This window comes from Denticeps clupeoides, chromosome 18, assembly GCF_900700375.1.
Source record: "Denticeps clupeoides chromosome 18, fDenClu1.1, whole genome shotgun sequence".
Classification (NCBI taxonomy): Eukaryota; Metazoa; Chordata; class Actinopteri; order Clupeiformes; family Denticipitidae; genus Denticeps; species Denticeps clupeoides.
This window is the reverse complement of record NC_041724.1, coordinates 9,817,586-9,841,937: the sequence shown is the minus strand read 5'-3', so window position 1 is coordinate 9,841,937 and position 24,352 is coordinate 9,817,586. Positions and strand designations below refer to the sequence as shown.

Sequence of the window (24,352 nt, the reverse complement as noted above, 5' to 3'; positions counted from 1 at the left end):
ATCATTTTTATCAATATCCAATGTCCTGCATCTTCTGATGTCTAATCCATTTTTTTCCTTCTCTCTTTTTCCCCAGATGTGAAGAGCTGGTTGGTGATGTTTGGCTTCCAACTGAGTAACATCATTCCTGGCTTCCCCAAACACACACTCTACTTCGTAGATCCTCCATATGAGCTGCTTGCAAGTCAGGAGTGTGAGGATGGCCAGGTGGGTTTTCCCGTCTGAGATCAGAATTGGGCATAAGGCACAACGTTTGGTGTCTCTAGATCTAAAGTTAATATTTCTTCACCACCACGTGTTGGCATGTTGCCAATTAGAAGTCCTTTCTATGAACCAGTTGACAAGCCATCCTGGAACAAAACACTTAATCTTAAAACTTCTTGCTCATCCATTTGAAGTTACACTACAGACAAATGTAGGACTTGCACATATAACATATTTACTGATTCATGTACATGCATTAATCATATTGCATATATATATATACATATATTTTTTTTCTTCTTAGATATATTTCATTTCATATTTAGCCAATAATTTCCTTTTTTTTTTCAACAGCTGATCACTGGGGTCCAGCAGGAAGCTGAAAGACACAACCAGGCCTTCATGGCTCTGGAAGGGCGGCTGTTGAACAAGGAGCAGCGGGGCAGGCATGAGCGTCCAGGCCACTGGTTTGGCACCAGCATGCCTATCATCAGTCACGGGATGATGCTGGCAATAAAGGAGGGCCACGTGGTGGCCAGCGCCAACAGCATGGCAAGCGACGACAGCCGCAAGGTGGCCCTGGTGCTTAACAGCGCCATTTACCTGGACGGAACTCGGTACACGCAGGACGGCCACGACTGCCACTTCTTCGTGAAAATCGGCTCTCCGGACACCGACCTGCTGGCACTGGGACTCACCAACGGCCGCAAGTCGCTGGAGACCGGCATCAACGTGACCGTGAGCGGGCGATCGCGGCGCGGGGTGACCGTGGAGTTCCGCGTCCCCGCGCTGATGCTGAGCGTCCGTTACGGCCTGGCGCTGGACGTGCTGGAGGAGGAGCACGCCCGGCTGCTGGAACTGGCCCGGCAGAGGGCGCTGGCCGGGGCCTGGGCGCGAGAGCAGCAGCGGGTACGAGACGGGAAGGAAGGCAGTCGGCTGTGGACCGAGGGAGAGAGGCAGCAGCTCTTGTCTACGGGGAGGGTACAGGGGTACGATGGGTACTACGTGCTGCCCGTGGAGCAGTACCCCGAACTGGCGGACAGCAGCACCAACATCCAGTTCTTAAGACAGAATGAGATGGGGAGGAGGTAACAAACCAACAGATTCGCTCATCTTTTATTTATTTATTCTTTTCTATCTTCGCCACTATGTACTCCTCTCCCTCTCTCAGCCCTGTCTTTCCCTGGTTTCTGCCCCTCCCATGGAGAAGAAATAAACGGGGTAACACTCGGAACGCTGCAGGGACCATTGAAAAGAGGAACTCGTAGAGAACACGTTAACTGCCACAGGCAAAAAATGAATATGAGCTTTTTTCTCTTCGGCGAAAGGACTTGAACAAAGCACTGACGAACACTGATGAAAATTAAACACAACACATGTTGTTAAACTAGAGAATTTCCCTTTTTAAAAAAGATTTGATGTTTTCACCCATATTTTTGGGTCACCAAGAGGATGTCGGAGAGCGCGGCGTCACGGTGCGACCGGGCTCAAGAGACTGCTGCCTGATCCGGTCACGCTGACCACGATAAAAAAAAGTTCATTAAAAAAAAAAATGCACAGCAGATGAGGAGGAATATCAGTCTCAGGCCTCTCATTCTTCACAACAGAACTGTCAACTGCTGCTGCAGACCACCACCCACAGACTGCTTACGCCTGCTTTAAACAGGCGGAACGTTCCAGACCTGGAAACCAACGGCAAGAAGAATACAACCATGTTTATAAAATAACGACTAAAAAAACGATGGCTATATTTGCAGTAATTAACATTGAAGCATTCTTTGATTTTTGAGGTAGGGAGGAGAAATATGTTGTGTCGGCTAGGGAGGTTTGGGTTGTGCTCTAGATGCGATAGTTTTGTACATTCTCTGTTGCAGTAGAAATTGTGAGACTTTCACCTGGGCACTTCTGTACAGAAATATTGGAAGCAACACTCACGCTTTATCCAGATAAAACCTATTTATTTTTCGTTTTTTAAATCTTTTTTTAAATTTATTTATTATACTTAGTACTCAATGACAATCATGAATGAGTCACCATTTTAATTGAAAGTTATGAGCATCGATGGTCCAATTTTAATTTTCTTTTGTAAAGTATGTAAGAAAAGTTCATTATGTTTTTTTATATTAAGTTTGATTTGCTCATAAGCAAATTATAGTCACAGACAAAAATAATTTATGTAAAGTGTTTTAAAATGGTTTATACTTTAAATAAAAGTTTAAAACTGTGAAACTTGTTTTTTCGAAATATAGCTGTATGTACAGTGTATAGACTTACCTTCATGCAGCACAGTAGAATATTGTTCATAATATCGAGTTTTATATTTCTAACAGGAAGTGGCTTGTTATGTGCTGAACTATAGCTGGTACTACTACTACTACTACTCTACTAGAACTTTGTGACACTCAGATATCCCCGCTCTACAATATCAGTCCCCAGTTTGTTGTTTTATGTTCCCTTAGTTTTGTTTTAACACAGACGTTGCTGTTCTAGATCCCAAAAATGTAGACATTGGATTATTTCCACTGTGAAGAGGCTCATTAAGGATGTCATGATGTACCAAATCAGTATTGAGGGATGGATCTCACACTCTTCTGAGACTTGATCAATAAAAAAGTACTTGTTTACGTCACTTACACACGACTCGCCTCTTCTGTGTTTTCTTCCATAAATCTTTGACTTGGGTCATAAGATGGCCCTTTACAAATTCTGGCCAATTCAAAAGCATTTTAATGAAAAGCACAATATCTACAGTCGTATCCAAAAGTTTTGAGAATGACACAGATAAATTCATTAGATGAATTTTCTCTTTGCCATGAAAAGGAACTTAAATGAACCAAAAACAAAAATTTCCACTGCATTTCAGCCCTGCCACAAAACGACCTGCTGAGATCATTTCAGTGATCCTATCATTAACACAAGTGAGAGTGTTTAGGAGCACATGCTTTAGAAGGAGGGTGATGCTTGAAATCATTGTTCTTCCTCTGTTAACCATGGTTACCTGCAAGGAAACACGTTCAATCATCATTGTGGTGCAGTCATCATTGTGTTCACAGGCAAGGATATTGCTGCTACTAAGATGCCACCTAAAAAATTAAAGGAGAGAGGTTCAAGTGTTGTGAATAAATCTTCATGGTGCCCAAGAAAGTGTAGCAAGTGAAAGGACCATCTCTTAAAGATGATTCAGCTGCAAGATTGGGGTGCCACCAATGCAGAGCTTGCTCAGGAATAGCAGAAGGGTGTGAGTGCATCTGGACACACACAGTGAGGTGAAGACTTTTGGAGGATGGCCTGGTGTCAAGAAGGGCAGTGAAGAAGCCACATCTCTCCAAGAAAATCATCAAGGACAGACTGATATTCTGCAGAAAGTACAGGGGTTGGACTGATGAGGACTGGAGTAAAGTCATTTTCTCTGATCAAAGCCCTTTCTGATTGTTTGGGGAATCTAGATAAATGATTGTCCTGAGAAGAAAAGGTGAAAAGCATCCTGAGACCATTCACCCGTGGAGCTGCTTCTCATCCAAGGGAGTTTGCTCACTCACAATCTTGCCTAAGAACACAGTCATGAATAAAGAATGGTACCAAAACATCCTCCGACAGTAACTTCTCCCAACCATCCAAGAACAGTTTGGTGAAGAACGATGCCTTTTCCAGCATGATAGAGCACCGTGCCATAAGGCCAAGGTGAGAACTAAGTGGTTTGGGGAACAAAACATTGAAATTTTGGGTCCATGGCCAGGAAACTCCAATCTTAATCCAATTGAGAACTTGAAACTTGAACTCAAGAGGTGGGTGGACAAACAAAAAAACACAAATTCTGACACCCACAAAACTCCAAGCACTGATTATGAAGGGATGGGTTGCCATCAGTCTGGATTTAGCCAGAAGTTGGTTGACAGCCTGTCAGGGACAACAATGAAAATATTGACTCTTTGCATAAACGTGATGCAATTGTCAATTTGAAACTTATAAAATGCTTGTAATTATACTTCAATACACCACAGAAACAACTGATAAAAAAAGATTTAAATCACTGACGCAGCAAATCTCTTACAAAACTTTTGGCCACAACTGTACAGTTGTTCAGTTCTTTATTTGACTATACATTTGCAAATCTGATCTCCTTGCAGGACGAGTATGAATGTTCCTTCATTTCTGTACATCTACCAGCTGAAAACACATAAGTGTATTCAAATATTCACTCTTGTCACAACAATTTGAGGCCTTATTGATGTAAGGCTTTCAATGGAGAAAATTTATCTAATGTTTTTTTGCATGTAAATTAGATTTACATTAGTGAATGTAAAGAGCTTTATATGAAAAGACAGCATCAGGGCATCAGACAACAACAATTTCCAGACCGGCACACGATCACTCGGTGAGCTTGTTTTCAAGAAGAATCTAAATCCCCTTGAGGGGTAAAGTCTGAGTACAGCCGTCCCCTGGGCCTTCTCTTAGTAACGGTGGATAATATGTTCACCAAGATTTGACAAAAAAAAACAAGCAAGCAGCTCAACCTATGGGCCTGGTTTATGGACATGGTATGTGATTCTTGAAACATACAGAGAGATGTATTAAGTGTTTGGGATTCATAATTTTTAACAATTTTTTTTTTGGTGCAGACACGACCTACAAATCTGAAAATGCTCATAATGTGCATATGGCTTATGAATTGTTGTAGACGTTGTAACATACGAGCAGTATAGCATTACAATAAATACATAATGAATAACAAATATAATATAATACCGCATAAAACCTCAAATGAAAGTGTTGCAAACGTAAAACATGATGTTGCGTAGAAAGCAGCGATGTAGATTTGACAATATAGTCAACGTTTAAAATAGGCGGACCTGGCAACACATCTGCTCACCCGTGTTTCCCTATTGGCCGCTGTACATGTCCCGCCCACTAAATCGGACCAATGGCGTTCTTTCCCGACAACCACTGAATTGAATGTACAACCAGGAAGTTGTGGAGACTCTGCGAACACAGCTCTTCACTTGGACCACGATGTCTGCCGCAGGTAAATTAACAGATGATAAACTCTAAATTAACAAATGATAAACGCCGGAACCACGCGTGTCTACGTCAATAATTGTTTATTCTCAGACTTTTTTGTAATATCTTCGCAAATTATTCAAGATTTGTTTAGTGTCTCCCAAATAACTAATATAAATACATTGTTCTTTATACATAAATCATGTATAAAGAATCATATATAATTCAATAATATATAACTATATTTAATCACATATAATTATGATTGCAATATGTATCACCACGTTTTTGTTGTTGTTGAAGTTTCTCCCTTTGTAGTTTTTAATGAATAAATAAGTCTGCATGGCAGATGCGCACAATCTCACCATGACTAAGCAGATCAGCGGCACGTTTCGTTGCGCTTTAGTTGCCTGGCTTTTTTACTGCGTCTTGCCCGACCGGCTCGGGTGGTTTTGCGTGTCGGGAATTGTGCATGTCGGCGACGCGGGTCGATGCGAGTAGCACCAACAATCGTGCTGCCGTCATTTCCCCCCCAGACATCATCTCCTACGACGATCTCAAAGCCCTGATGGCGGAGCGCGGCGGGCTGCTGTTAGTGGACGTGCGTACGAAGGAGGAGTTCGATAAGGGCCGCATCCCAGGCTCCGTCAATATTCCAGGTACACATGCGTTTTATTCACCAGTAGAAGCTGTTCTTTCTGATGAACAGCGCCATTGGCACAGCACACTAAGTTTTTTTTTCTCTAATTATTCTTTCAGGGTAAAACCTTTTCATTGTACATGTACATGGTACAAGTACAATGCGATGCGATGGAGATAATATGTATAATATATCCTCCATGCCAGGCTTTTGATAACCAAGCACTCACGATACTCCCATCTGTACACACTGCATTGGCTTTTTTAATAGAATTTAAACGGGCTTCCTAGTCCGCAGCATAAGACATGCGGAGAAGGAATTCTGTTGCACCTTGGCTTTGGAATGGTCTCCTGCTAAAAAGTGCATAATTTGTTTGTTTACTAGTGTTTTCTACACAGGTAAATGGACAAATGGAAAATGAATCCTATAAAACATTTGGATCATCTTTAATGATCCAAAAGATAGCAGTGCTCATTACATGTAAAATCATTCATATAGTAAACAAGCTGACTGATTTTTTTCCCTAGTGGACACAGTGGAGAGCGCATTTACTCTAGAGCCAACGGCATTCCAGGAGAAGTTCGGCGTTCCCAAACCTCCTCTGGACACCCCTGAGCTGGTCTTCCACTGCCAGTTGGGCCGGCGTGGGGCTGCAGCCACAGATAAAGCTAAATCCCTTGGATACCTGAAGTGTGTACATGATTATGATGCTCGTGAGACTGCACAACACCCTGTTTGACAAGAACATCAGTAAAACAATCTTCTTTTTATTTCAGGGCTCGCAACTACTTTGGAGCATACAAAGAATGGTCTGAAAAAGAAGGAAAGTGAAGCTTTCTAGTGAAGATTTTCTGGACGGCCAGTAATACACTATGTGTATTTTATATTTTCTGCACTGGTGCATTTCAACTGGCTTTCAGTATGTCTTTTTTTTTTTTTAAATAAATATTGATGTGGTAGTTTTTCATCGTTATACATTGAGCCTTATTTCACGTAAATGCATACATATAGGGCCATGTGGCGGTTAGCAATGTGGCATTCACACCTCCAAGGAACATGTGTTAAGAAGAAAGTGATTGTTTTTGTAATTGTGATATAAAGTAAGCCCAGCACACAGTGACACAACGAAATGTGTCCTCTGCTTTTAACCCACCACCCTTAGTGAGCAGTGGGCACCCATGACAGGCGCCCAGGGAGCAGTGTGTGGAGACGGTGGCACTTTGGCGGTTCGATATTTGACCCTGCAACCCGGGCAGGGTGTCAAAGGGGACGAGGCCCCGGTTTTGTGCTACACCCCTGATTGTGACAAAGCATGCCATTTTACAGAAAGGGTTTGTAGAAAACATTACAGCACCAATGCAATCACATGCTATAAAAACTTCCAAAAGTGGAAACAATGCGTTTTAACACTGCCTCTTAACAGCATAAACTTGATCTGGAGCGTTTACTTCACCTCTTTTCCGTACAGTAATTTTCAGGGCTTAAAATAACTTGTTTTCTAAAAATTCTTAAAAGTGCCAATGAATTTTGCAGGTATTTTGATTTATTACTAAACCTTTAAAAATATAATTTCCTCATTTTGGTGCGTGGCCTAAACCAAAACCATTAAACGAAAATGATTTTATAATGAGTTAAATGCACAGGGATGTAAGCGACTAAGGAACTCGCGTTAACCAGCAGTCTGACGGGCGTGTGCAGCTAAAATGGACACTTATATAGATCACTGTCGCACTTTCAGGTCATTTCCATTCGTCAATTTTTAACCTAAGGATCTTTGCGATGCACCCGATGCCCCGTATCTGTGTTTTTCGAATCTCGTGGTATTTAACACGAGATGAATGCAATAACGAGATGCTTGCCGTGCAGCATGCCTCTGTGGATCGCGCCATTGCTCGGTGCTGCAGGAAGGCAGAAGGTCGATCGGGCCAGGAGGAAACTGGCCTACAGGCTTATCCATCGCAAACTAGTAAGGGTCGCCGTGGCTGATGAACAACGGGCTATTTGCATTAATGGACTCCATATAAAGTCCCTGCTCAGTTCATTCACAGGCTGGGCTTCGGCCCGGACAACATCAGTCCCACTTACGTCTTCCCGCCCGAGCTGAAAGAGCTGATTCGGGCAGTTTTCCCAGGGGAGCGGTGCGATTACCCCGACCCATGCCACGAAAAGGTAAAGATGGGCCAAGCGAGTGATGATAATTATAAATGGCGAGCACGCTGCGGCATTTCTGGGTTTTCTTTTTTCAGGTATACGTGGTTACTGTGGAAGACCTCCACAGCCTGAGTTGGGTGGACAGTCTGTAAAATTACACGAGGTCCTGTTATTATTCCCTCATTTGTCAATGAAACTAAATTAAAATAAAGTAACAACAAAACGGAAAAACTCCTGGTGCCTGATTTTCTATTGTATGTACCAGACATGACCAGGGTTGCCAGCTGCTGCCCTTAAGGTTTAAGTATTTGCATTATGAACAGCTTAATTGTCCCGAGCCACAAGACCACAGCCACACGCATAAACACCCAATTCGTTAAGAATTCGTGACGTTTTATGTTAGGATGCTATATAATTATACACATCAATTCATCTGTGCGTAATTGCCAGAGAAAATATTGCATTTTGATGGGGAAAATCTACTAGGGATCTGTTATACTCGACGTCTGGCAACATAGATTTCACCTGCTTGGACTCGAGTGAAGATGTTCAAACTAATTTACAAGGTAAATGGTTTACAACACAATAACATTACCAACAATTTATTTAGGTAAGAAAAAAAAAGATTTATCGATGAAGTGCGAGTTACATGTTTTTTTTTTTACTTTTACGCAAATTCATCAAACGAACCTTAGCCATGAGCTACTTAGCTTGCTTGCTAACCCTCACCAGTCATGTCATGTTATGTTTCAGGGTTTTGGGTAAAACACTGGCTCCCAGGACTAAACAATGGGGATTTTTTTTCTCCTCATAAAGAGAGAAATAAATGAGAACAGGATGTGTCAGATTGTGGTAGTTTATTCACTTCTGTGCTCTTGCAAAGTTCCATTCAGTGAATTTTTCACCCCGTCAGGTTGTGCGGCTCCTGATGGTCCTGGTGAGAAAGCGGCAGCCTGGATGTGTAAGAGGAGGCCTGCTGGTGCTGCTGTCCCCAGACCGGCTCGCCTGTACAGGTACGTCCAGCTCGGCTTGCCTGCATGGGCCGCCGTGTGCTTGACGCTTCTCGTGAAATCCTTTCCAGTCGCTGCCGCTGGTCCTTGGTGCCTTCAGGTCCCGGTGGAAAATGGCCTCGGTGGTGAGCAGCTCAATACTCGTTTCTGCATTTTAAATGGTTAAATGGTGGAAGAACGAGCAGGCTTCTTCTTTTCTAATGAGCTAGATTAGTGTTTGTGGGATGTATGAACCGTGTGCTTGTTTAATCTTTGTGTAGATGCAGTGGAGATGCTCTCTGGATCTGCTTCCATCTGCTCACCTCCGGACCCAGAGGAATTCTGTGCCTTTACTGAGACCTTTGGGCCTTTACATTTCCTTATTTCATTTCAGGTCTTCAGCCATTTATTAAAAGCGATGATAGCACAAAATGAGAGTTATACATGTATAACGTATGTTGTCTATTGGCCATAGGCAATGGAATCTAGAGTCTGAAACTGGCCTTCTGTATTCTGTACAGAATTTGCAGTGTTTCTTTGTACGCTCCTGTGTCTAGGTCAGCAACAGCGGCCATGGCTTAAATGTGAACCAGACCGAGAGATTTCTCCACAGACTCAGTCTGGTTAATGCCCACGTAAGTGCATGCAGCATGTGTATCTCAGATAAGACACGTTAATCATCTTATAATAAACTGCCCTCTGCACAAACAGGTGGAAATCGTCTTCAGGAGAATAAATAATGAGAGTTCATGCCAGTGGATTTATGGGTACAGTGTCTTAGTATTCATGACTGTTATGTATAATGTATTATAGTGTTAATATACCTGCTTAATTAAGCATGTATATCTGCTTCATTATAAGGGATGGTGTAAAAAGTAGCCTTTCACTGGAGAGATGCAACGTTGTTATGGACACAGCGTCTTTACAGCTGTGAGTCGTAGTGACGTAGTGCAGTTACCACGGTAATTTACTGTTATTCCCTGAAACTCTTCTCCTTCTCTGTTGCTCGTGCAGGCGTCAGTTCCCTTCGACTCCGCTCACGCCGTGTTGTCGGATGCACCCAGTTTCAGGAGGGGAGGTTGAGCTGCTGCTTCCGCCTGAGTTATTGGAGACGGGACTGTTTGGAGATGCTAGCCTTTCTTCCATGGCGGGACTTACGCCCTGTATGGACCAGTACCCAAACTGGCCAACTTGTGTGTCTCACATCAACATATCCTTGCTAAGGTCAAAGCCACCGGGCTTTCCACAATGCAGAGCGGGTTGTAGGAAAGGTAATACATCATTTATGTAATAATTAATGGTAACGGATTTTGTGAGACAGGTTTGTGAGTAAATAAGACATTGTATTACTGCTGACTACTATTGTATTAGAAACACCAAAATTTCAAACCTAATATTTTGCCGTGCTACTACTAAACTACTGATATCCCATTCCGATTTTAAATGTTCTGTCCCATTTACTTTTTTCCTTGCCTTATATCCGAATCGTATATAATGTTATGCTTGACCTGCACTCTCTATTGAATCTGTTAAAATATCCTCAACCGTGCCGTACGTTTTGCTCTATAGCCCCGCTAACATGCCTCTGATGCAAAGCGAAGGAGCTGCTCCACTGAGTTTCCTCCGAAGCCTGACTGAGACGGTAGCCTGGGGAGAGCTGGGCCTGTCAGCGGTCTGCTATGCTGGCGAGCAGCCTGAGCAGCAGGGTGAAGGCAGCTGAATGTGACAGACTCTTGTCACCAGATGTCTCTATATGCGCAGCTTATCTAAACATAGAAAAAATTAAAAAGCGGCTCAATATCAGTGCAATTGCTTTGGCCATGCATGAACCAGATTCAATTATTCATTACAAAAAGCACAGTTGTGATGGTTGTCTTTTCAGTCGTGAGTTGTTATAATGTTTTTTAATGTGAATTTTCATCAGGCTGCCTGCGTGCTGAAATGGAGTTCAGCACAAAAGACGTAGACCGGGCCCAGGATTCTAGATACACTGTCGTACAGACCCTCACCGTCTTCCTCTTCTTCCAGCAGTTGGACTCCTTCCACTTGCAGCCCTCTGACCTCATGGGTAGTATTGCTAGTTTGTTGCTGGGGTTTTCACCTGTATTTTATAACGAATGATCTTCCGTAGCCAGCGAAGAGGCTCTAGAACAACACACGGACAGAATTCTCTGGCACAACAGTGAAAAGGTGGTCACATCACTGCAGTCTCTACTGAAGAAAGTGCTTCAGCCCTATCAGAGGAGATGCATGGCAAGTGTTCAAATCCCAATTCAACATAAACTCTTTTTGAACAAATGAATGGCCATTTATTGTCACCCTGTTGTCTGTGTTTGTGCTTGCCAGATCCAGGGAAAGATGAAATCCGCTATGCAGGTCATACTGAGTTCCATGACAAGTGTGGTGAACAGCAGCAGCTGTCGTGAATTCCGGACAGCATGTCTGGAGAGCATGAGGGTGACTGTTAATTCACACCATTGTCAGTGTCATACCCTTTGTTTAATCATTGATTCGTCTGATTTCTGGGTTCAGGCTCAGGACACCCACGAGCTGTCAACATCTCTTGAACTTTCTCTCGAATGTGCCACAAGAAAACGGTTTGTTCCCGTTCGACGTTGTTGGAACAGGGAGGTAAAAAACTGTTTTTCGAGGTATATACTTATTCTATCACTGTTGATCTTCTTAAACATGTGCTGTTAGATCTCGTTTTTATATTTCCGAATGAAGACCACTGCAGTGAATGACAACAGATCGTGTCTAGTAAATGTGAGGACACAGGAGAAAGGTGAGCAGATGTGAAAATGCAGCAGTCATCACTTGTATTAAATGTATTAAATATCTAGATTTACAGCATTTAGCAGCTCAGCGGCACCTTTTTGTTTTTGATGGTTAGCTCCAAATCAGCAGGGCCTGGCATCCAGTGTCTGTAAGAGGCAGTGGGCAGGAACATCTGTGGACGAAGCAACAGGTAGCAAGCAAACGCCGGCAGACTCATGGAGCACACAAGATTCTCCATCGCTCCTCTGTGCCACTAACATAAACCAACAGGTAGGACTGTTTTTGGAGCATTTTAGAATACAACCCATGCATCTTCATGTCAGGCATTGCTTGTAAAATCCATGTATTCATTGCTTAGAAAATAATTTAATGTCATATGATATTTAAAATGAAGCCAAATGGAGAAAACAATATTTAATATGAAAATCTTTTTTTCTAGCTGGATGCAGAGTGGCTGCAGGCTATTCAGAAGCTGACTGAGTGGGAATGATTCTGTAGTAGTTTAGTAGTTCAGGAAAATGTAGTGTCTTAATTTACAAAGTGCATTATTTCCCAACTTAATATGTGTATTTATATTCATATGTGACTTAAGATGTGATTTTTTTGGGTGAGATGTGACCTACTCTGTACTACTGAGAAAAACTGAACTTTTCTTTTATGATATCATAATTTTATTAATATCAATTAAAGTCATGCAATAAATAAAATATGAAACACTGGGACCACAAAGAGATATAAGCCTCCGTATTCTTGGGCATTCTTGAGCTATATTCATGTACATTGTTAAGGCAGTGTCTTGGGTGCTTTGTTTTTAAGTTCTGTCCAGGTTGTGCAGAAACGAATGCAGAATAAAAAAGTGCGGGTGCAGCTTTTGCCGGTAGGTGGCGGTAAATTCGCAGAAGAAGTGTTGTTGTTGTCGTGACGTCACTGCCGCCGGAATTCAGGAACTGGATTTTCGCGGCAATCTGGTTCGAAGTGTCAGAGTCTCTGGATGGTTGCATGTCCACCAACAGTGAATTCGGACGATAAAGTTCTTACGTGCGGTTCGACGTTTCATCTTATGCGTGTCTAATGGTTTTAAGTCCATTTGATTTCCTCACGTATAATAAGGAAATTCGCGGGGTGTCGCGTTAGATTAATAAAGCGCGATGGCCCCGATCGAAGCAGAGGAGCTGAAACTGGAGCTTGGGACGTTCGACATCGCCTGCGACGACGACACGGTGCTGGACAAAAGTAACCCCGGCTTTTATACGGCTTTATATACACCATCGGGCAAACGTTTAGCGCCATTTAGACACGTCATCGTTTTTTCATGGGGAAATAATGTTTTTCTAAAGAGGACTGGATAATTTAAAAAATGATGACGTTTCTAAATGAAACAGAACTTTTGAATGTTTTTACGTGTGTGTGTTATATATGTGTGTGTGTATATATATATATGTGTGTGTGTGTGTATATATATATATATATGTGTGTGTGTGTGTGTGTATATATATATATATATGTGTGTGTGTGTGTGTGTGTGTGTATATAGATATAGATAGATAGATAGATGTATGTATCAATTATTATCAATGGAGCCCAGTTGAAAAGGACTGTGTGTGTTTTGTAGTGTTGGAGCAGTGCATGTGTCACAGGTTGAAGGGGGATGAGCTGGTGTGTGAGTGGGTGGCTTTCAGCACCACCAAAGGCCTCCTGAGCCTCAGCCTGGAAAACCTGGAGCAGTTTGAACATGAGGTGAAAGATTATACAATTCTTCACTCAAGTAGATGGTTTTTAGGACTTCGGAATTTTGGCTCAAATTAAAGCGAAATTGAAGAACAGTGAACCCTAGTTCTGGAAGTAGATGTGAAATGGACAAAACAATGGAAATGACATCTAATAGGAAATATGTTATATGTTATGTATTTTAATTATTGTGCTCGTTGCCATCGACACCTTTATATACATTTACTGATTTAGGCCTCAAAAAATGACAATAAATCCAATCACCTCTGAGTTTGAAACATAGTTCATATTTTTTTTATGCGTTTTCTGCAGGTACTTAACAAAAAGAACAAGTTCAAACAGGAGAAGTCCAAGAGGGAGGATTCATACCACAGGACGAGGGATATCACCTCTATCCAGGAGCTGTATCCACACTGACACATGCTAATAACATAAAACCATTAAGGGGGTCCACAATGACCCTGCCTGCATTTGGTTCCAGAGTAACACATTGCAAACGTTGCCATAACCTGATTTTTTAAAAGCTGAACATGATTAATTGGCTACAGCACAGAAATGTGAGCTTTATAATGGAAACAGCAGTGTGGCGTTGTCAGATGCTGAACAATACGCCATCCATTCAATAATTCTGTTTTTATGGATTGGGTTGCATGTTGTGATTGTAGCTGTGCGGTTCTGTGAGCTGTTCTTAACAACGCCTCTTCAGAATTAAAGCTGAGGAGGACGAGGAGAATCTACTGGACTCTTACTCAACTCCTGCCAAGGTAGAGAGCTTGACCATCAAAGGTCACTGTTTAAACTTTTTTTTTGTGGCATCAAAATGAAATATTGACAGTGGTTTGTGTTTGATATTAAAATATGTGTTCCCGTTCCATATAGGGTTCGCAAAAGCGAGCTCTTTCAACACCCGAAAACCCGCAGTCCAAGAGAAGTACAGCTCGGTTGACCAGCCCTGGACTCCTGTCCCCAGCGACCTTCTCACCTTGGTATTTTATGCTCCAATACAGACCGTCATATATTCACTTTGTTAATTAGATTACTTAGTTGAAGTTCTTGCCTGTATTTCTGTGCCCAGTGCTACCCCCTCGCAGAAATACAGTGGGCGGGGCTCTCGTGGAGAGGTGGTGTCCACGTTCGGGACAGTGCAGGGCCCCCGTTGGAGCGTGCCGAAAGGACGGAGATCGGCGAGCGTGGATCAGCTCATGAGCACGGAGGATTCGCTTCTCAGCAGCTACAAGTTCATGTTCCAGAGACTGAGGGACGTCCGTGACGGTGAGCTTCATACCCGCGATGCTTGGTTATAAGCGAAGAGTTGTGTTCTTATGGGCTCGCTCTGTCTTTGCTTGCAGTCCTGAGTGAGAACATTGATGGGCTGGGTGAGGAGCTCAGGCTTCATTTCAACATCGAGGAGTTCTCCCCCGTCTCGCTGCCTGCGCAGGTATCACACAGGGGCTCATTTTATACCATCCTGTTTTATTTTTCGGAGAAGAGCGTCACCAGGTGGATGCGGATTGACAACACTGACATTTTGTCTGTTCGGACCTGTGTTCCCAGGACAAGGTGACGGTGCTGGGCCAGGTCTGCTGTGACAGTAATGGAAAGCTGAACGCCCAGTCAGTGTTGCTGGAGGCAGGCCAGGAGCACGGGGGCAGACAGGTGCCTGTGGACCTGTCAGAACTGAACGAGTTCTCGCTTTTCCCGGGACAGGTGAGAGGGAAATCCCTACCTCAGTAAAGTTAGCAGTCTGTCCTGAATTTGACAGACATTCGTAGAACTTCGCTGGATTTTCTCTTACTCGTTAAACAAACCCTAGAAATCTCCACTTTCACAAAGTCATGTATGTCTGTGAACTTACACGCACCTTGGTTTTCAGTCGATAAAGTGTGAAAGTGCGAAATAATACAGCCAATCTTCAAACCCTAACCCTGTTATCTCTGGCTTTCACACGTGTGAAAGTGCATGACGTACATGGATTTATGCATGTAGTTTGACCCTAAGCTGAAAAGCACTATATTAATGGAAAAAATATAATTCCCTGTCTTTCCATTTTGAAATGTCAACAGCGCAGAGAGCACCGTAAATTGGATTTGTGTGGCTGAATTATTTCGCATTTTCACAATTTATCAGCCACAGTATTTGCAAAACCAATGTTTCTGTGTGTAAGTTCACCGACACACATGCCTTTGAAAGTGAAAGTGAAGTGATTGTCCTCTGCATTTATCCCATCACCCTGAGTGAGCAGTGGGCAGCCATGACAGGCGCCCGGGGAGCAGTGTGGGGGACAGTGCTTTGCTCAGTGGATCGGGATTCGAACCGCCAAACTTCTGATTACGGGGCCGCTTACTTAACCGCTAGGCCACCACTGCCCCTGCATTTTTTTTTGTAAAAATTGAGATGTTTTAGTACGAGAAAATCCAGCAAAGATGAATGTCTGTTGAATACAGAAGTTGGTACTAACTTCACCAAGGTGAAATATCTCCCCCGTTCGTTCGTAAGTGCTGGGTTGAGGGGGTCCCGGTAGACCTGTAGGATTGATTTTTGTGTTCATGATGCATGATTTGGTGCTTGTTCTATGTTCCTCTGTCCTTCCTTAGGTGGTCATCATGGAAGGAATGAACACAACAGGGAACAAATTGGTGGCCTCCAAATTATACGAGGTGAGCTAGTAACTTCTCACACATCTTCCTGACCATATGTGTTTCAGTTCTTCCTTTTAGTGGGGCAGTGTTCACCCTAGCGGGGAGGAAGTGCACTCGTAACCAGATGATTGATGGAGGGTTGATGGATTAAATGCAGAAGACATTTTGTTGTGTGCCCCATGCGCTGCACTTGCTGTGTCAATATGCTTGACTACATTCATATTTATCCAGAGCCCCTGTAACTAATATTAAACCTGTACAGCAGAAATTGTGCACAACAGGACTATAAGAAGAGTAAGGATCATATATAAAGGTTGAGCATGAGGTTGCTGATTAATTAACGGTTTGTACATTTTTGTCAGCATGTGCCTGTTTTTTTTTTTCTTTCATTAAAGGGGCTTCCTCTGCCTTTCAACATCCCAGTTAAACAGGAGCCAGACACCGGTAAGACCTGGAGACTGAAACATCTAGTGCAATATCCTCCCCGGCAAATGTTCTGGTACACTTTAGGCGCTGTGGAAGAATTGAATACAGGGAACTTTCTCAAGCCTCACGAGTGACTGTTAGTGTTCATCTGTGTCCCACATTGTTAACTGGCTGCTTTCATCTGAATCTCTTTGTTTATGCCTAGGTTCCGAGCCAGTGATGGTTATGACCGTTTGTGGTCCCTACACTCCTTCTGACAGCTTGGCCTACGACCCCCTGATTGACCTGATAAACGTGATCAACAGGGATCGTCCTGATGTCTGTATACTTGTGAGTGTGATGCATCCTCATCCCCTGGATTTACATTTTTTTTAATTATATTTACTGTCTGGCATAAATGTTATTATGCAACCCTGTCACTGCAATGATTTTAATAGAATCGGTTGAATAATAGAATAATTATTCATTCTCCTGCAGTTTGGGCCATTTGTGGATTCCAAGCATGAACAGATTGAGGTAAATCAGTCTTTTTTTTTTTTTTTTTTTTGCTTTGCTTTTTTGCTTTTTTGCTCCCTTGCTGAAAAACTTGTGTGATTGTGCATAAAATACTTATTCTCCCTTCAATTGCCTACAGAAATGCCAAGTGACTGAAACGTTTGAAAGTATTTTCAACAGATGTGTAGACAGCCTTGTGGAAGGAACCAGAGAGTAGGTTTCTGTACATTTGTAAAGTTCAGAAATGTTATGAAGTGTTATTGCATTTAATTGTTGTCTTTGCCTCTTTTTTTTTTAATTAAAGGATTGGAAGCAAACTGGTTTTTGTTCCTTCACAACGAGATGTCCACCACCATTACGTTTACCCACAACCCCCCTTCACAATCCCAGACCTCAGCAAGAAGGATGTGGAGGTGAGAACAATTTGACAGACATCCAAGCAATCACTATAAATGTTCACATATTTAATAGAGGTGTGAACCTTCGCTGGTCTCACGATTCGATTACAATTATCAATGCCTCGATGTCGATGCATCGCGATTCATCCCAGAAATTTTCTACATGGTCACAAGAGTTAAGGTCTCGTACACCTGTGCTTTGATTTGCTACAATGAGCAGAAAAATTGTCTGTTCAGTCCGTACTCTTCTGACGCCACAAACTGCAGAAAAACGTCTGGTTCAGACGTCCGTGGTCCGTGGAGCACAGACCGTTTTTCTGCTCATTGGAGAAAATATAAATCCGCTGTGGGGCTCAGCGCAAAAAATAACTCCCGGTAAGACGTTAATGTTGTGTTGTAGATCTCTGTACACTCAGACTGATATGATCAGCCTTCTCTCCATTCCCGCTTCTTGTGTGTGTTTCGAAGTGGCAGAAAGAACACTTGCGTGCTTTGATTCTATTTTTTGTGCGAAAATACATCACAGCGCGCATCAATTGTTAAATTAATTTTAACACCTCAAATAATTTACTGAATACTTGTTCAAAGTTCAGGCGCTTAATAAAATCTTCACTTTTCCGTTCAGAGAGTGACTTTGGTATCTGACCCCTGCACTCTGCTCGTTGATGGTGTGACGTTTGGTTTGACCTCTACAGACATTCTGCTCCACATGGGCGCAGAGATGATCAGCAGGTACGATAAGAAATTGAATCGGTTTAGAATTCATGTAAGTAAGGGAAAGATTGTATGCAAGAGATAAAAACGGATCCAATCTTTTTTCTTTTTTTTTTTTACTGTTTTCATTTTTATTTTAAGGAATATTATGCAATGTATTAATCTGCCCTTTAAATATAGACATTTAATGAACTGTAAAGTTCTGATTGAGAAATTTCTTGTAGACCCTTAATCAGTATTGTTCTGCTATTTCAGTGCTGTTGGTTCTGACAGATTTTCCCGCATCATGAAGCACTTGCTGACACAGAGAAGGTGAGAGTAATAAATTCCATTAACAATTCCCTTATTTTTCTTAATTTGTCCCCTGGGTCATTTTTGTTTCCTGGCTACTTTTCCTCACAGCTACTACCCTCTTTACCCACCCGCTGAGGAAGTCAACATGGACTATGAAAAGTTCCAGAGTTACGGCCATATGCCCATCAACCCTGATGTTCTCGTTGTCCCATCGGAACTCCGCTATTTCATCAAGGTGACGAGAGAATATTGTTTAATGATTCTCTTGCTCAGTGTTTGTATTAGAAGCTATATTACTGTATAGTATGGATGCAATAGCATGACTGTCCTACATTATGATATCATTTCTTTTTGCTTTGTTCTGTTTTCAGGAAGTGAGTGGCTGCGTTTGTCTCAATCCCGGAAGACTGACAAAAGGTCAGGTGGGTGGGACGTACGGAAGACTGCTTATCCAGCGGAGCCCATCAGACACCGATGGCAAAAGAATAAATCCATGTTTAGCTGCACAGGTGGTGAAAATATGAAACTGATATTTTTTAAATACAGTTTTTTTATACTTCTAAAATGAATACTTAGAAATCATTTGTGTTGTGTCATTGTAAGTATTGTTGTTGTTTTTTTCCTTGATCTGTAACCATAGTTGTCACCGGTTCATGAATTTTAAAGCTTGTCCGTTTAAAATGTGTTTTTTGTAAATAATGATTCTGTTGTGTAACTTTTTGATGCTACTTTCTAATAAAAAATATATATAATACGCGTGCTCTTATTTTGAAACCTCTTTTCCGGAAGTGCCCTTAAAAGTACTCGGCGCGCGCGCGCAGCGTCTCGTCAATCAACGCCAAAATTCCAGCAACAGTCATGGCGGCCGCTGTGGAGAGTGTGGTGAAAGTGTAAGATTATATATATGTTATCCCGTTTTCTCCCCCTCTCCACCACCGAACGCACGATCGACGGCCGCGACTCGCGTTTCTGCTGCGGCCGGATTACAGGGGCCGAGCGCGTTATTTTTCCGGGTGTCGCGGTCCGCGGCGCTGCCCCCATTGTTGTTGTTCAGAGGCGACAGAAAACACGCAAGAGCCAAACATCCGCGATGCTTGCTGTGGTTTTAGTTCAAAACGGGTGTCGTCGTGTCATTGTGGCGCCTCACGCTGTCTGTGTGTGTGTTTTTGTCGTCGGCCGGGGGGGCTGCAGGCTCGGGGAACAGTACTATAAAGACGCCATGGAGCAGTGCCACAGCTACAACGCCCGCCTGTGCGCGGAGAGGAGCATCCTCATGCCCTTCCTGGACTCCCAGACCGGAGTGGCCCAGAGCAACTGCTACATCTGGATGGAGAAGAGGCACAGGAGCGCAGGTTTGATCCCCTATAAAGTGGCGTCATTCGGGAAGATAATAATGTTGCGCTTCTTACTCCACGGCGTGACGGCCACTTGCTCCTAACTAATGGGAATTCTGTGCCTTCCGCGTTCTTACAGCCCTTTATCATCAGGGTCAGTGTAATTAATGACATTCTGTAAAAAAAGAAAAAGTAAATACAAGTAGGAATTTAGTGAAGTGATTGTCATTGTGAAGCACAGCACACGGTGACACTGTGAAATGTGTCCTCTGCTATTAGCCACCACCCTTGGTGAGCAGTGGGCAGCCATGACAGGCGCCCCTGGGAGCATTTACATTTACGGCATTTATCAGATACCCGTACCCAGAGTGACGTACATTCAGTAGTTACAGTCAATTGCTCAGGGACACATTGGTAGTAAGTGGGGCTTGAACCTGGGTCTTCTGGTTCATGGGCAAGTGTGTTACCCACTAGGCTTCTACATGTGGCTTTGCTCAGTGGCACCTTCGAACCGGCAACCTCCCGACTACAGGGCCGCTTCCATACCTGCTAGGCCACCACTGTCCCCTGGGAGCCATCGAGCAATTAAGTTTTAATCAAGTTGAAGTTTAAAGGGAGGACCTCTGCTATTACTGTATTAATTTACAAACACCCTCATTACTTTACATCCGGGAATTTATATATAATAATATAATAATTGTATAATGTTTGCTTACATGTATTTTTAATTTTTTTTATCGCTGCTGGCCTCTTCCCTGTGTACCCCCATCCCTCGGGGCAGTGGTGGCCTAGCGGTTAAGGAAGCGGCCCCATAATCAGAAGGTTGCCGGTTCGAATCACGATCCGCCAAGGTGCCACTGAGGTGCCACTGAGCAAAACACCGTCCCCACACACTGCTCCCCGGGTGCCTGTCATGGCTGCCCACTGCTCACTCAGGGTGATGGGATAAATTTCACTGTGTGCTGTGCTGCTGTGTATCACATGTGACAATCACTTCACTTTTTTTTTTTTTTTTTAACCATTACCAGGTACCGCCCCTGGTCAGCTTTACACCTACCCCGCTCGGCGCTGGAGGAAGAAGAGGAGGGCCCATCCTCCAGAGGACCCCGCCCTGGTCTTTCCTCCTCTGAAAGCAGGTGCGTTGAGCTTCATCTGTTGCGTTTGCGCCGTTATCTAGCGTATTAGCATCCAAACCGCCCTTTCTGTCTTGATGCAGCGGAGCTGGAACTGGGCCTGAAGAAGGACATGCTGGGGCCACTGGATGGGAGCAGCCTGGAGGCTTTGCTGAAAGGGGAGCCGTTGGACAAGAGGGGACCTGCAGAGATCAGGGGCCCAGAGGAAGAGCCCAACCTGGCCGAAATCACAGGATCTAGTGGAGCTGGCAACCACAGTGGGTCAACACGGGTCAGGAAGGTAAAAATAGACTCATAGCAGTACAATTGTGCATGTGCGTGAGCGACTTCCTGCCATGAAAACTAAGTAAAAATAATAATAATTTTGTCCGTGATCACCAATATTTAAAACATTCCCATGACAGGTAATTGCTGATTGGAATTGATAACCTGCTCTCTCCAACAGAGAATCCTTGAGCCGGAGGACTACCTGGATGACCTAGACGATGAAGACTTTGAAGATGAGACCCCGAAAAAGCGAGGAAAAGGGAAGTCCAAGGTAAATCTTCCCGAAGTCAGCTGCTTTTGCTGAACATGTGAAAACTGAGTGTAGGCATTTTTCTGAGAATGCAGAAAATGATGCTAATAATGAATCCTGTTTTTACATAATTCATGAAATTAGCCTTCGGTTTGTCACCTTAATATGGTCACATAGATCAGTGAATGTGCATTTATGCCACTAAAAAGTGTTGATTCAAATCTGCAATAATGTAAGACAGCAACTCCTTTCAACTCTGAGTTTTTGGGGGGTTTTTTGCAGGCACATGTGGTATTTTTATTAATATTATTAAGCAGTTTATTAACACTAATGAACATTGATGCATTTCCAGGGCCGGGGGGTTGGAAATGGGAAGAAGAAGATGGATGCTGCTGCTGCAGCCTTGGAGGAGCGGGATAAACCTTACGCTTGTGACAGTCAGCATCGTTCTTCGTTATTGATGTGTATTTTTCTCTTCTTTTTTTTTTTTTTAAATGCCCAGTGGTAAATTTCCTCATTGTGCCTCTCCACAGTCTGTGGGAAGCGTTACAAAAACCGCCCAGGCCTGAGCTATCACTACACCCACTCCCACCTGGCGGATGAAGAGGGGGAGGATAAGGAGGAAGCTGAGATTCACATCCCTGCCCCACGAGAGGAGACCAAAGGCAGGTCTCGCCCATGCTTCACTCCCATCTTAGTGATGCACTTCATATTTAGCTCTAAGTTATGTCCCCCGGTATCTGAAAATTTCACACATCTTTTGTACTCAACATGCACACAAAGCAACATGTTTATTAAGTAAGCTAATAAATGAAGATTCACAGATTTATCAGAATCCATCAGAATAGTAATTTTCCCTGTAAAATATGATTTATTTTTATTACTTTGATAGTCAAAATTCCGAATTTACCTTTTATCATTCGCTTTTTCCAATAGTCCCTAAGAAAGGGCCCAACGGCCTGGCTCTGCCCAATGACTACTGTGACTTCTGTCTGGGAGACTCCAACATGAATCAGAAAACAGGCCAGTCTGAGGAGCTCGTGTCCTGCTCTGACTGTGGACGTTCAGGTAAGTGCACCGGAGAGACTTGCGTGCAGTAAATAAAGTGACATTTGGCTCTCGGGTTAAATTTCAGAATCAGAATCGTGTTTATTGGCCAAGAAAGTGCAAGTACATACAAGGAATTTAAAATAACCTTGCTGTGTAGGCCCTATTCATGTATAGTGTCTGTTATTCCCCGCAGGTCACCCCTCTTGTCTGCAGTTCACCCCGGTGATGATGGCTGCGGTGAAAACGTACCGCTGGCAGTGCATCGAATGCAAGTGCTGTAACGTCTGTGGGACGTCTGAGAACGATGTTAGTACAGAAAACGACAGACCGTATACAATTGTTGTTTAAGGAGGCAGCACCATAGTTGCATTATAATACATTGTACAAATAAATGGTTGTCGGTAATTCCACTGGACAGAAGTGCGTCATGTTTTATTGTGCGTTTCAGGATCAGCTCCTGTTTTGTGATGACTGTGACAGAGGATATCACATGTACTGCCTTACCCCACCCATGTCCGACCCGCCCGAAGGTAAGCAGAGACTCGTAGCTGTACTACATGAAGTCAGCAGTGAAAACATCAAATGTTGCTCATTATATGATGAATAGAAATCATATAAATGCACCATGAAGTTTTTCTGGGATCAGACCAGGTGAACTGATGAATGGCATCATACCCCGAATAGCGAAGAGTAAAATATTGCTGCTATCTTTCTATTTGCAGGGAGCTGGAGTTGTCACCTGTGCCTGTCTCTGCTGAAGGACAAGGCCTCCATCTATCAGCAGAACCAGAGCACTCCTGTGGAGTAAACACGACTTGGGTACACTCAAAAGCACACACCCTTCCCACAGTCACACCCACTTCCAAAACACATCCCCCTCCGGGTTCTTGGAATGGCTGTTGGGGTGTGGAGTGTCTTTAACGTCCCATCTTCCAACGGTTTACAGTTCCTGTTACACATCAGCATTTCCTCTTTCCCAGCCTATATATGTTAAACCACGTCCCTTTCGACCAAACTGAACACACTAACTATTTAACATATGGAGTACAGTTATTGTTTTTATATGTCACCAGACGATCAGTATTTGTATTAAGTAAACAAAAGAAAATGGCCAGTTTTTTGGAGGGGTTGTGATAATTAGTAGTATGTAGTGTTATGTATCAGATATATACCTCTGTTACTGTAATTTAGTTGTTTGTTGTAAACTGTATTTTGTTGTATTAGTACATTCTGCTCTTGCAGGATAATATTCTGGTGCCATGGTCCAAGAAAAAAAAAATGAGAACAGGAGTTGAAGGGCAGCTTCATAGCTCATCACTGACACTGAGAAATGCACGGCGTTTACAGTAGTTACTGTTCAAGTTGCATGTAAATTATGCATTGCATGGTTGTCTTTACAGGGATCTGTATTTTTTTTAAAACTATATAGCCAAATCATATAACTACTTATATCAGAATATTGTGAGTACTCAATAAGATTTTGACCTTTTTTTATTCTTCCATTTGTATGAATGTGGCCTTTTGTGCTTTCGTTTCTTTTTTTTTTTTTTTTTATGAAGTCTTTCTTCTTCTTTTTTTTTTTTTTTTATTGGTTTCCCCTTTCCCTATTAAAATATCAGTAATCAATGATCATTTGTCTGTTTTCACTTTTAAACAATTGTTTTAACTGCACATAACACAACTTACAAAATGTGAAATGTCAATGCAGGATTCACACCTTCGTTGTGGAGCTAAAATAAAAACTGTATTCAGTGATGACAGTCTTTTGTCGCTGATCGACCCATCCTTTCTTATTTCATTCAGTTCCAGCAATTCTTAGTTTTACATCACTGTTGCATGTTCAGAATGGAGTTTCGCCAAAATG

General features: G+C 42.8%; 5 protein-coding genes across 12 annotated transcripts in view; all 5 read left to right on the top strand.

Annotated features, from left to right (window-relative positions):
* The window catches only part of tenm2a (teneurin transmembrane protein 2a), a 352,857-nt gene extending 350,020 nt beyond the window's left edge, over positions 1-2,837 (top strand). For 7 of the 8 annotated variants that reach the window (XM_028959730.1, XM_028959732.1, XM_028959731.1 and 4 more), the window contains 2 exons: positions 77-207; positions 559-2,837. In XM_028959730.1, coding sequence (XP_028815563.1) covers positions 77-207; positions 559-1,296 — 869 coding nt within the window. In that variant the 3' untranslated portion in view covers positions 1,297-2,837. The remainder of the gene's footprint in view (positions 1-76; positions 208-558) is intronic. The other variant, XM_028959734.1, reaches the window with a different exon arrangement.
* A 2,328-nt stretch (positions 2,838-5,165) lies between these two features.
* Positions 5,166-6,772, top strand: tstd1 (thiosulfate sulfurtransferase like domain containing 1). Its single transcript, XM_028960669.1, has 4 exons — positions 5,166-5,227; positions 5,739-5,861; positions 6,370-6,532; positions 6,619-6,772. Exons 1-4 carry the CDS (start codon positions 5,215-5,217, stop codon positions 6,671-6,673), a joined length of 354 nt encoding a protein of 117 aa, XP_028816502.1. The 5' UTR covers positions 5,166-5,214; the 3' UTR covers positions 6,674-6,772.
* A 937-nt stretch (positions 6,773-7,709) lies between these two features.
* top6bl (TOP6B like initiator of meiotic double strand breaks) lies at positions 7,710-11,781 on the top strand. Its single transcript, XM_028960911.1, has 15 exons — positions 7,710-7,808; positions 7,880-8,011; positions 8,907-9,006; positions 9,075-9,128; positions 9,264-9,376; positions 9,540-9,617; positions 9,694-9,749; positions 9,844-9,912; positions 9,997-10,206; positions 10,552-10,688; positions 10,907-11,050; positions 11,114-11,235; positions 11,329-11,439; positions 11,515-11,613; positions 11,710-11,781. Exons 1-15 carry the CDS (start codon positions 7,710-7,712, stop codon positions 11,779-11,781), a joined length of 1,596 nt encoding a protein of 531 aa, XP_028816744.1.
* Positions 11,782-12,541: 760 nt separating this feature from the next.
* Positions 12,542-19,208, top strand: pola2 (polymerase (DNA directed), alpha 2). The gene is made up of 18 exons (XM_028960329.1): positions 12,542-12,993; positions 13,373-13,497; positions 13,801-13,892; positions 14,195-14,252; positions 14,368-14,474; positions 14,564-14,760; positions 14,838-14,926; positions 15,043-15,195; positions 16,083-16,145; positions 16,523-16,571; positions 16,759-16,883; positions 17,031-17,069; positions 17,188-17,261; positions 17,353-17,461; positions 18,072-18,178; positions 18,416-18,472; positions 18,563-18,689; positions 18,826-19,208. Exons 1-18 carry the CDS (start codon positions 12,909-12,911, stop codon positions 18,976-18,978), a joined length of 1,809 nt encoding a protein of 602 aa, XP_028816162.1. The 5' UTR covers positions 12,542-12,908; the 3' UTR covers positions 18,979-19,208.
* A 36-nt stretch (positions 19,209-19,244) lies between these two features.
* Positions 19,245-24,002, top strand: dpf2l (D4, zinc and double PHD fingers family 2, like). Its single transcript, XM_028960119.1, has 11 exons — positions 19,245-19,344; positions 19,646-19,806; positions 20,817-20,924; positions 21,005-21,201; positions 21,367-21,459; positions 21,791-21,875; positions 21,972-22,103; positions 22,375-22,506; positions 22,682-22,794; positions 22,937-23,018; positions 23,211-24,002. Exons 1-11 carry the CDS (start codon positions 19,313-19,315, stop codon positions 23,294-23,296), a joined length of 1,221 nt encoding a protein of 406 aa, XP_028815952.1. The 5' UTR covers positions 19,245-19,312; the 3' UTR covers positions 23,297-24,002.
* Positions 24,003-24,352: the final 350 nt, after the last annotated feature.